Below are 12,266 nucleotides of genomic sequence, written 5' to 3'. Positions count from 1 at the left end.
TCAGCCCATACCACCTCGGAAGATGAGTCCCCATCTAGCATCCTCTCCGCCACCGTAATACTGCTCTTGACTAGCAGCGCCACACCTCCCCCTCTTTTGCCTCCTTCTCTGAGCTTACTAAAACACCTAAACCCCGGAACCTGCAACATCCATTCCTGTCCCTGCTCTATCCATGTCTCCGAAATGGCCACAACATCGAAGTCCCAGGTACCAACCCATGCTGCCAGTTCCCCTACCTTATTTCGTATACTCCTGGCATTGAAGTAGACACACTTCAAACCACCTACCTGAACACTGGCCCCCTCCTGCGACGTCAAATCTGTGCTCCTGACCTCTATACTCTCATTCTCCCTTACCCTAAAACTACAATCCAGGTTCCCATGCCCCTGCTGCATTAGTTGAACCCCCCCCCCCCCAAAGAGCACTAACAAATCTCCCCCCCAGGATATTTGTGCCCCTCAAGTTCAGATGTAGACCATCCTGTCTGTAGAGGTCCCACCTTCCCCAGAAAGAGCCCCAGTTATCCAGAAATCTGAATCCCTCCCGCCTGCACCATCCCTGTAGCCACGTGTTTAATTGCTCTCTCTCCCTATTCCTCATCTCACTATCACGTGGCACGGGCAACAACCCAGAGATAACAACTCTGTTTGTTCTAGTTCTGAGCTTCCATCCTAGCTCCCTGAAAGCCTGCCTGACATCCTTGTCCCCTTTCCTACCTATGTCGTTAGTGCCAATGTGGACCACGACTTGGGGCTGCTCCCCCTCCCTCCTAAGGACCCGGAAAACACGATCCGAGACATCACGTACCCTTGCACCTGGGAGGCAACATACCAAACGTGAGTCTCTCACGCTCCCACAAAATCTCCTATCTGTGCCCCTGACTATCGAGTCCCCAATTACTAATGCTCTGCTCCTCTCCCCCCTTCCCTTCTGAGCAACAGGGACAGACTCCGTGCCAGAGGCCCGTACCCCATGGCTTACCCCTGGTAAATCGTCCCCCCCACAAGTATCCAAAGCGGTATACTTGTTTCTCAGGGGAACGACCGCAGGGGATCCCTGCACTGACTGCTTCTTCCCAGTCCCTCTTACAGTTACCCATCTATCTCCAATCTTTGCTGTAACTAATTCCCTGAAGCTGCAATCTATGACCCCCTCTGCCTCCCGAATGATCCGAAGTTCTTCCAACTCCAGCTCCAGTTCCCTAACTCGGTCTTGGAGGAGCTGGAGATGGCAGCACTTCCAGCAGGTAAAATCAGCAGGGACACTAACGGCATCCCTCACCTCAAACATCCTGCAGGAGGAACATTGCACTCCCTTCCCTGTCATCCCTCTAACTTTCTACCAAGATCTGACTAACAACTAAATTAAATTTAAAAAAAAAATAATAATAAAATATGGTACTTACCTCACACCAATGGGTTTTATTATTAGGTTAGAGGAGGAGGGCGGGTGGGAGACACTACACGTGTAGTGTCTCGGGTTTCCTCTCCACCAGAATTTATTGGTGAGGGTCGTCCCAGAAGTCCGCGGGTCGAACTTCCTGTTCCCGCCTTAAACACTAAAAAAAATTTTAAAACAGCAAAGAGGGACCGAAAACGGGACCAGGTAAGTGTTTACCGCTGAAATTGACTAGCCTGCTCCTGTGAAGGTCTCCCAGAAATCACTAACGCACCGCTCCCGCTGAAATCGACTGGCCTGCTCCTGCAAAGACAAGTGTTTTTAAAGGAGAGACTTACCTCCCAGAAATCACTTGCGCACTGCTCCCGCTGAAATTGACGAGCCTGCTCCGCTCCCGCTGAAATCGACTGGCCTGCTCCTGCAAAGACAAGTGTTTTTAAAGGAGAGACTTACCTCCCAGAAATCACTGGCGCACTGCTCCCGCTGAAATTGACTAGCCTGCTCCGCTCCCGCTGAAATCGACTGGCCTGCTCCTGCAAAGACAAGTATTTTTAAAAGAGAGACTTACCTCCCAGAAATCACTTGCGCACTGCTCGCGCTGAAATTGACTAGCCTGCTCCGCTCCCGCTGAAATCGACTGGCCTGCTCCTGCAAAGACAAGTTTTTTTAAAGGAGAGACGTACCTCCCAGAAATCACTTGCGCACTGCTCCCGTTGAAATTGACAAGCCTGCTCCGCTCCCGCTGAAATCGACTGGCCTTACCTTATATAATAGAACACGACTCCTCTCACCCTGAATTCCACATATTACCACCTTTTCTGGCAACATACTTCCCAAACTACATAACTCCTCATATGTTACCATTAAAGATTGACTAGCGCCCGTATCTCTTATAATTGTGACTTCTTGACGTGCTCCTCCTGATACATATGAGTAAACTTTACCCACACAAGTAAATTCTTTAAAGAGATCTGGCCTCTTCTTATCAATCCCCTCTTGATCAGGCTGTACAATCTTTTGCACCACCTTCACTTCACTTGGGTTTTCCTTTACCCCTTTAACAAATCCCACTATCTTATCCTGTTTTACCATATCAGCCTTCCATGTGATTTTCTTCCGCCACCAACATTGTGATTTTACATGGCCTAGTATATTACAGTGAAAACATTTGAAACTTTTCATGTCTCTTCCAGCCGCCTGGATTTCTTTTTTAATCTGAGGTACACTCTCCTTATTATCTCCCATCAGATCACCTTTACCTTTTCCACTTGAGTATTTCTCATGTCCCCAGTTTCTATTCCTCACAGGCTGAAACTGATGTCGGAAACTGTTGCTAACTTTTGCCTTAGTTTAATTGTTCTGTTTTACCACCTTTGCTCTTGAGTCGCTAGGTATCTTTCTGATACCGCCACGTGGTTCAAGTCCGAGTAATGATCAATAATCCAATACACCGCTTAGTAAGATTTAAATCAAAGCACATTTATTATACACAATAATCACTACTCATGCATAAATTCTACGTCTAAGCTACTTCTACGACTAACAGGCCAATACTTAACTTGGAACTGGCCCACCCGGTCAGGGAAACGAATGGCCTTTCGTTCGGGTTCTGAGCCTGCGGGATTCGAAGTTGGTACAGATTGGTAGCTAGGAGTGTCTATCTCGTTGCGAGCGCTGAAGTAAGACTTACTGGATATCAGCGGTGGCTGGACCGGTCACTGTCAAGGGTTGGTTCGCATTGCTGAGTGACCCGGTCAAGAAGAGAAGCAGAGGGCCAATTTGAACTTGGCCTCTATTCCTATAGTCCCCAGGGGCTTCCCGCCTTTTGGGGCGGACCCTGTACCTGGTTCCAGGTGATTGGACTTTGTCTGGGTTGGCTTTATGTATCTAAATGTTGCTCATTGTTCCCGGGGATTGCTCATTAATATGCAGATGGCTGGTGTTTTGTTGTGCTGATGGTTACTGGTATCGATCTTGTCTGGCCTTCCCAGAGGTGAATACACAGTCAACCTGCAGCTGCTCGTTTGTGTCCTGTTGGCTGACTTTCCCATCAGCCTTTGCCGTTCACCATTTTAAATCGGGAGTTAGCCATTTTAACTGGCTACAAAACCAAGCTTTGATTTATGAACTAATTCATAATCATCTGCCATTTCTGCTGCTAATCTCGCAGTTTTAACCCTCTGTTCTTCCACATGAGTTCTCACTACATCAGGAATTGAATTTTTAAACTCCTTCAAAAGCATAGTTTCTCTGAGAGCTTCATACGTTTGGTCTATTTTCAAAGCCCTTATCCACCTATCAAAATTACTCTGTTTGAGCCTTTCAAACTCCATGTATGTTTGACCAAATTCTTTCCTTAAATTTCTAAACCTTTGTCTGTAGGCTTCAGGCACTAGTTCATATGCACCTAAAATGGATTTTTTTCACCTCCTCATATGTCCCAGATACCTCCTCCGGTAGTGATGCAAACACTTCACTAGCTCTCCCTACCAGCTAGTGCTACCAGCTACTTTCTTTTTCCTCTCTATCTCTTTCGTATTCAAGCTGCTTTAATTCTTTCTCATGTTCCATTTGTTTAATTTCAACTGAATTTTTGCCATTTCCAATGAGTCAAAATGTATCTCAGGCAACTTTAAATGCTTAGCCACCGCCATAATTATCTCATCTTTCCGTATCTTGTCAGGTAATGTTAACTGCAATGTTTTTGCCAAATCTAACAGTCTGCATTTAGTCTCTGCCCGTAAGGTACTGCGTGTGACCGTCTCCACCCCCAAAAACTTCTGAGCCTCTGAAAGAGCCATTGACCACAACACACTCCCTACTTAAACTAGAATACCACATCTGAAAAGCAACCACAATATGCTCACCTCTCACTGTCTTTAAGTTCACTAAGCCAAACCAATAGATAGACTTTTACCCCCCTCGAGACCCCAATTTGGTATGGGCCAGGGTGAGACAACCCCAATGTGTATCATGGAGTTCACCTGACCCACAACTTTTAATAGATTGTGGTGTGGGGAGCACATGGCCCATTCTACAGGTGTGGTATAGCAGAAATGGAAAACATATTTTTTAAAGGAAAACAATGTTTATTCTATGAACTCAAGTTAACCTTTTTAAAACATACAGTGAACATCTTAACAACCATCAATTCAAATACAACCTCCAAAGACTACAACACTCAGTAATCCTTTAAGCTTTCCTTTTAACATCCATACGACTTAAAAACAAAACCTTTAACAGAAGCACATCAGGTTAAAGTCACTACTGAAAACATTTATAATTCTGAATTAACCAAATGATCAAGAGATAGTCTTTTGATGGCAGAGAGAACAGCAGTACACCTGCTTGGTCTGGCTTCACCTCCAACACTGAAAACTAAACTAAAACACACCCTGCAGCAAACGGCCTAAAACGAATGTAAAAAGCTGACAGACAGCCCAGCTCCACCCATTCTCCGACATCACTGCAGTAGTAAACACCCATTTCTTAAAGGTACTCTCACTACAGATATTTATATACACACCCATTTATAAACACCCATTTCTGAAAATTACTTTCACATGACAAGGGCTAATTGTAAGTTGTTCTTTTTGGGTGTGAAGGTAAAAGTTTAATATAGTATTTATAATAAAGTTTTGTTTTAGAAATACCCAAACCCTATTTTTTTCATGCAATCATCTCTAGAGCGAATCATTCTTTCCGCACAGTGTTACAAATAAACTAAAATATTGGGGTTTCAGACCAATATCCTAGCCATGGTTGGGATCTGGTCTGGGATCATAATACTGTTGAGGCAGCATTGTGTATTTCTTAGCATCCTTATGATAGCGGGCAATGCTGGACGGTCACTAATATTTTTAGGTCAGCTCAGGCATTCTTCCCTACGGGGGTGATCAGTGTGCTGTTATTAATCCTGGTGTGATCCGTTGGTCTCGGGGATATTTCCCTTGTTGTACCAAGGGGGGCAGGATCAGCACCCCTCCCAGGGCCCTCAATTATTGGGTGTCTTGGTGATTCTTCTTCTCTTCGGTGATGTGGTCTCCCCAGCTGGAGCTGGTGTAATTTTTTTCTTTAGTGCAAATGGGGTCAGTGCACTGCCCTGGGCATAGTTTAAAAAAAAATTTTAAGAGTACCCAATTCATTTTTTCCAATTAAGGGGCAATTTAGCGTGGCCAACCCACCTATCCTGCACATCTTTGGGTTGTGGGGGCGAAACCCACACAAACACGGGGAGAATGTGCAAACTCCACATTGACAGTGACCCAGACCCGGGATCGAACCTGGGACCTCGGCGCCATGAGGCTGCAGGGCTAACCCACTGCGCCACCGTGCTGCCCTGCCCTGGGCATAGTTGGTGAGGTGCTGAACCGTCTGAGGTGTCTGTTTTGGGGTGTATTAGATGTCCTGGGAATATTGATTCCTATGTGTTGATCTAGGTTGATCTAGTGCTGTGGCTGATATCCAGTTGCCCCTTGGAGCTTGGGATGTCCCATCTCAAAGGCATTTCTTCGGGACTTCCTAAAGGGCTGGGTTTTGTTCCTTCTGTGCAGGGGCGACTGGGGTTGAGCCAAGTCCTGTACTTTGGTTGATATCCTGTTGCCCCCCTCTTACGCCCTAAGGGGAGGACACTTTCTTGTTTGAATTAGCAGCTTGTTCTCTTCTTCATTAATGGGTGATCGGTGTGCACCAGGGGAATATGAAACCATGGTTGGTACTTTATCCTTTGTCATCCTGTGATGCACTAGTTCTAGTTTGCCTTTCCTTCTGTTTTTCTTGGGAGGCCTTTAAGGCATCAATCATTATCTCAATGTGTGTTGTCAATCCTCTCTGTATAAATGTAGGTTGGTTCTGTACTGGGCCTGAGATTAGGGTTATGTTGTGTTGTATGGTACCTTTGTAACTCACCTTTAGAACTGGAGTTTTTGTGTTATTTGTTTGATTGTTTCATCTTTTCTATAAAGAATCTGTGATTTGTTCCTGCGTGGGTGCAGACAGGTCTGGGGCGGGATTCTCCGACCCCCCCGCGCCGTAATCGCGCTCGGCACGGGGACGGAGAATTACCCAAATTAGGCTCCCACACCAGCACATTCTCCAGTGACCGGAGAATCGCCACCAGTTGTGCCAGCGCAATCGACGCGCCCCCGCAGCGATTCTCCACGCTCGTCGGGTCGAATGCCCGCCGAGTCCCACCGGCGTCAGTCGCGTATCAGGGACTACCGATCAGCGGGCGTGCTCATTCCGGGGGGGGGGGGAGGGGGCTATGTTCCTCCCCGCAGGGCCCCTGTGGGGCTCTGCCATGTTGTGCTGGGGCCGGCGCAAATACGGCTGCCGCACGCATGCGCGGACCCGCGGCCAGAAGTGCAGGGCCCCATATCCACAGCAGTAGCTGCGGGAAGCATGCCGGGGCCCTGCCAGCCCACTGAATGGCGCAGAATGACTCCGGACTTTTCAAAAAAAGTCTGGAGTGATTGGCCGTGCGGACATAGCCCCATTTTCGGAGAATCCCGCTCCTGGTATCTGAGGAGATGTGTGTCATTGGTGCCTCTCGTGCTGCTGCAGTTTTTTATAAAGTACCCAATTTATTTTGGGGGGCAATTTAGGGTGGCCAATCCACCTAGCCTGCAGAGCTTTGGCTTGTGGGGGTGAGACCCACGCAGACATAGGGAGAATGTGCAAACTCCACACGGACAGTGATACCAAGGCTGGGATTGAACCCGGGTCCTCAGCGCGCTGAGGCAGCAGTGCTAACCAGTGCGCCGTCATGCCACCCCACACTGCCGGTGTTGAGGGAGATATATTTTGGCGCGTATCTGAACATGGTGTGTAAAGCTTAACCTGAACTCTCATGGTAATTACGAGTAATGGCAGCGCAGGAAGGTGTGTGTCATTTTACCATGTTTTCATGACTACATCCTGTTTCTCCCTTGTTCTCTGGTGGGTCTGAGAGACATCAAGTTCTGTCTAATGATTGTATAGACCCAACTGTTCTGTCCCCCTCTATTCATGTATATTAATCTGTTCCTTGGCTTGCTTGTGATGTATCATTTTTGTAGTTTTGTTGCGTTGTTTGTAAATATGTAAAACCTTAATAAACACACTTTTTAAAAATAAACATTGCTTCAGCTTAGGTACACTCTATTAAAAGCGTCTTTAGAATGCTCAGTCTCCCTGTTCTAAGAACGATCTAAATGCAAGGCAGTGACAAATTGATCAAGTGTTTAATCTTAACATAGAAATCCAACATATGCAATTCATCTAACTGCCATAGCTGCACTTGCCCCCATTATGCCCTGCCGGCAAATGTCTTGTCCATGTGCTTTCGCTCATTGTTCCATATCCTTTTGTACTTAAGGTAGCAGGTTATCTCACGATTTACAAGAAATAGGGCGGGTGTTGGGGGGGTGTTGAGGTTTTCACGTGATGCAGTCAGTGTGGCTGGTGATTTCTGACAAGTAACTTCACCTATGTGTGATATGATGCTATTATTTTGCCTTTTCCTAGAGTTGTTGTTAGCCCTCGCAGGTACGTGACACTTTGATAATACTTTTAGTTTGGAAATCTAAACTAGAGAGACATTAAATTTGAAGTTAGATCTTTGTCTAATGTAATTAAGATAATTAACATGATATGGATTTCCACCACTGAGTTTTTATAAAACGATAGGAGTATTTCAGTTTGACCTAAAGCAGCGATATCTAAATATATTACCTGTTTAACTTCCACCTGATTTTATTGCCAAGTTATATTTTAATTGTGTAATGTGCCACTATATCGATCTATCCTGGTAAATGCAACTGAAAGCTGTAGGGAATGGATGTAAACTTTTCAAAACACTCATTGTAGACGCCAGAAATTTGTTGGTTTATGCAAAATAAACTATTCGATTCACAGATGCTTGAATCACTTGCTGCATGTGCCGTTCGTGAACAAGCCATTGATGTTGCTCCATTTAGCTTTCATAAACTATCATTCCGTGCTATGTAACCCCTCATATAGTACTTGCTCTTCGTACAATGCACTTTTAGTTAAATACCATAATATTCTCAGTTATTAAGTAGGATACAGATGCGTTTCATTCCATACGGTTTTACGTTACCGTAATGCATTCGGATTATGTTGTAAACGCAGTTTATATTTTGAGTCAGGTGTTCTTATGTTAATCGGGTAATTTGTGAAAATCGTGATACTAAATTCCTCTGTTTATTTTTAACACCTGGAGAAGCATCTTTAAAACTATACGAGGTTGAAAATGCAATATTAGATGTTTAGTAACAGGCACATCCAGCACATTGATGTTAATCCAAACAAATATTTCATTCATATTTTAACAAAGTAATTAAGAGTTAACGCTCCAATGAAAATAGCAGAGGAGTTTCACATGTATTCACTTTTATTACTAATAATGCCCAGTGGGACTTTGTATTGCTTTTTTAAGCTGGACAGCGCATTGGCCAAGATTTACAGCAGCCTGAAACTCTTTCTGTCACAAAAGGAGACTTGATCGCGTTAAATTGTTTCTACTCGGTACCTGTTCTCCAAAGATTCGAAGCATGGTGGATTTTCCAAAATGACAGCCGGTGTCCTCTTAAGGTCATCGCAAACTTATCGGCCATTGGATCGCAAGTAATTCATCATCGATATTCTGCAATGCACAACCCCATGCAGAAAATGTTCACTTTAAGGATTACTGATACTCATTTCAGTGACACTGGAGTCTATCGCTGTGAGATGTTTAAGACTGCGCCTCCACCAAGTGGTAAATTGATCAGCAAAGGAACGATGCTGAAAGTAACCGGTAATAATATCTAACTATAAATTAGATTTCCTGGCTATATTATTTGGTATATTCGTGCAAACTTCCGCTGCAATCAATTTTGTACAACCGCGTGTCAGTCAGAGATATGTGAGAGGCCTCGCGTTTGATTATCAGGCTGTGGCGAGTTGGCCTCAGAGCCCCAGATCTTTATCAAGTTTTCCAGATGTATATAAATGACATTGATGGAGGACAGAATCCGGGTCTCCGTAGCAGAACAGCTTAGTTATTTCTTAGGTCAGATGCTGGAGAGGGGGACCTCTGGTGTAGTACCCCAGTGGTGAATGGCAGAAAATGGGTGGGAAAAGGGGTCAGTCATCACTGCAACAGTCACATAAGGGTATAAATTAGAAAACCACGACCAATATTTGAGATAACAAATACTGACAGCATTAAAATATAATATATATATTAAAATTCCCTTCACCCTACCTAAATATGGTTGTATTTTTCTCAACCTGCTGACGTTAACATAATCGTGAGGGAAACTAAGATCGTGCTAACATACGTTTACCATTATAACCAAAGTACATATTTTTCTCCCATGCTTAAAATATTGGAATAATTGGAGCAAAGGCTATTTGACATCTTGAAGATTGAACATTGAAATAGTTAGCATTCCTCAATTTGAGCTACTGAAATAAGTTTGGTTATTTTAAAAATCCATCATAATAACACTGATCTTTTATCAACCCTTACTTTGCTAAAGTCAAACATGAAGGACATGCGTCTGCTATTTTTTGCTAATCTACAATTTGCCAATCCTCTCTCGAGTTTCACCTCTTAACGATTCTCTTTTTATTGATATACTTGTAAAATACTTCAGTCTCTCTTTTGAAGAGTTTTGAAATTGTTTTCTCTTAATTTCTCTCAACTAATGTATCCATACAATAATTAAATTACTTATTTTTTTAACTAATTAGGTGACCCTGACAACTTTCTAGAGTCAGAAAATACTGGAAATACTAAGCAAATCGGCAACAGTATCTGCCGAGGAAGGGGCAAGTTGACATTTCCAAGCTTAACTCTTTATCAAATTTCCTGCATCTGCAAACCTTTCCTTTTTCTAGAGTCTGTTTGGTACACCCTTGAGAAACGTTAATTTCCTTTGCAGAACAGTAAAAAGAGGACATACAGCACTAATTTCCCAAGTGATCTAGTTTATAAAGATAACTCATGGAATTTCAGAATTCTCCATAAAAATGAAATCTGCAGAGAACTATGCACATTGTGACTGTCAGTGCTTAACGAAGGTCATGATAATAAATCCGAAAGCATAGCACTGTTTAATAATGAACCCCTCCAGGAGGAGAAAGAGGCAGACGTTCTGGCCTTTGCTTCCCTGGTAGCCCTGAGACGGATACTATTAGCTTGGAGGGACTCAAATGTCCCATGTCCGATAGAAGTCGGAGACTTGGCTATCGGACATGGCTAGCTTTCTCTGTTTGGAGAAAATCAAGTTTGCCTTGAGAGGGTCACTGTTAGGGCTCGCCCGAGGTGGCAACTGTCCATCGACTTCTTTGCAGAACATTAATCGTCAGCAGAGGGGGGTGGGGGGGGGGGGGCGGTTAGTTTAGCTTAGAGTAGGGGGCTAATAAAGGTGGGACCTGTAAGGGAGGGAGACGGCTTTTGCACTATGTTTATAGTTTCATGTACATTGTTTATTGTGTTATAGTACCAAAAAATACCTCAATAAAATGTTTATTTAAAAAAAGAACGAACCCCTCCCACCATTAAAACATTTGTTTGAACAGAAGTATCAGTTTATTCAGCGGTGCAATAGTGTTACATTGAGAGAGAAAAGGATAGTTTGCCCATTGTATTACGTATTTAAATGTTGGTTTTGAAACTATGGTATATTGTTGAAAAGAAAACTCATTGTTGGATACATAATTTATCATGAATAATGGTAGTTGCTAGGAAGTATTATTTTAAACAGTAATGGATTTTTACCTGTTACCTTCGGGGTTTTTTTTTAAAAAACCCATTACACTATGTGCAATGAATTATCTGCCTCTGTCCACTTTGAGTAAGAGAATCCAATAGTAGAAATTAACTCGACAAATAAACGTTTTTTGAAGCAATATACTGTGTACTGCAGCAGGTCTGGCAGCATCAGGGGAGAGAGAAGAGTGCTGATTGACCAATCCTTTATTGCTCATCCAGCAAATTTGCAAATGAAGTACTATAAAAAAAGAATGAAATATAGAAAGACAAATACCACTTACAGTTCAAATCCACAAAGTGCAAGTGTTAATTTATACTCTGCAGATTGAGAACAATAAAAGCGAACTTGCTCCCATTCAAAATAAGATTGAGACTCCTGCAAATTCTTTCCGCAACCGAGTTTAATCAATCATTGTTTTTAATATTGGCCATGAGATGTGGGTGGGAGACAGGAAGATTACGTAAATTGTTAAAAGTATGTGTGACCAGACTCACAGCTACTAGGCTGTCACTGTAGAGGGCGGCTGTGGCCCTCTGATCCCCGTTGCTACAGGATGGGACTATTTAAAAGAAGTGTCGGTATCACCCTCTATTGCTGTTTGCGGAAAGATTACTGGCGCCACTAATGAGACTCTAAGTGGGCACTTAACTGATCCTAATTTTGTTTCTGTTGAAGCTGAGAATGGAAAAAGTTGACCCTGCTTCCGGGCAAGGTCACTCGGAATGAGCTGGGGAGCCGACCCAACGTGAGATTCTCAATTTTTGCTGCTGGTCCTGTATCCAAATCCAAGATTTCACCCATTGTTTTTAAACAGTGGTTAGGACTTTTAATGTGGCTGACATCATTTATTTGTTTTGGGCGGTGTTGTGAGTGTATTCAAGAGTGGTTGGTGTCTCACTTGTTTATTCAATTGAGTATGGCCACAGGACAAAGAACAAATGCCAAAAGGCTGACATAATCAACAAAAGAGACAGTCAGGTATGGTTGAGGGCAGCACGGAGTCAATGGGGCCAAGGCAAGAGAGCTTGCAAACACAGAAATCTGAGAGAGGTATATCAGTGGTGGGCGAATGGAAAATTGAGCAAATGACAACGGATGCCGGGG

General features: G+C 43.7%; 1 protein-coding gene across 3 annotated transcripts in view; it reads left to right on the top strand.

Annotated features, from left to right (window-relative positions):
• Positions 1-12,266, top strand: part of LOC140387889 (uncharacterized) — a 93,549-nt gene that overhangs the window by 24,751 nt on the left and 56,532 nt on the right. Inside the window, exons 1-2 of one of the 3 annotated variants that reach the window (XM_072471180.1) lie at positions 7,248-7,278; positions 8,837-9,196. In XM_072471180.1, the coding sequence (XP_072327281.1) occupies positions 7,263-7,278; positions 8,837-9,196 (376 nt within the window). In that variant the 5' untranslated portion in view covers positions 7,248-7,262. Of the gene's footprint in view, positions 1-7,247; positions 7,279-7,802; positions 7,924-8,836; positions 9,197-12,266 lie in introns of those variants that run through there. The other 2 variants (XM_072471179.1, XM_072471178.1) reach the window with 2 other exon arrangements.

Source organism: Scyliorhinus torazame, chromosome 13, assembly GCF_047496885.1.
Source record: "Scyliorhinus torazame isolate Kashiwa2021f chromosome 13, sScyTor2.1, whole genome shotgun sequence".
Taxonomy (NCBI): domain Eukaryota; kingdom Metazoa; phylum Chordata; class Chondrichthyes; order Carcharhiniformes; family Scyliorhinidae; genus Scyliorhinus; species Scyliorhinus torazame.
The sequence above is the reverse complement of the archived record's forward strand: the minus strand, read 5'-3'. Positions and strand labels throughout refer to the sequence as shown.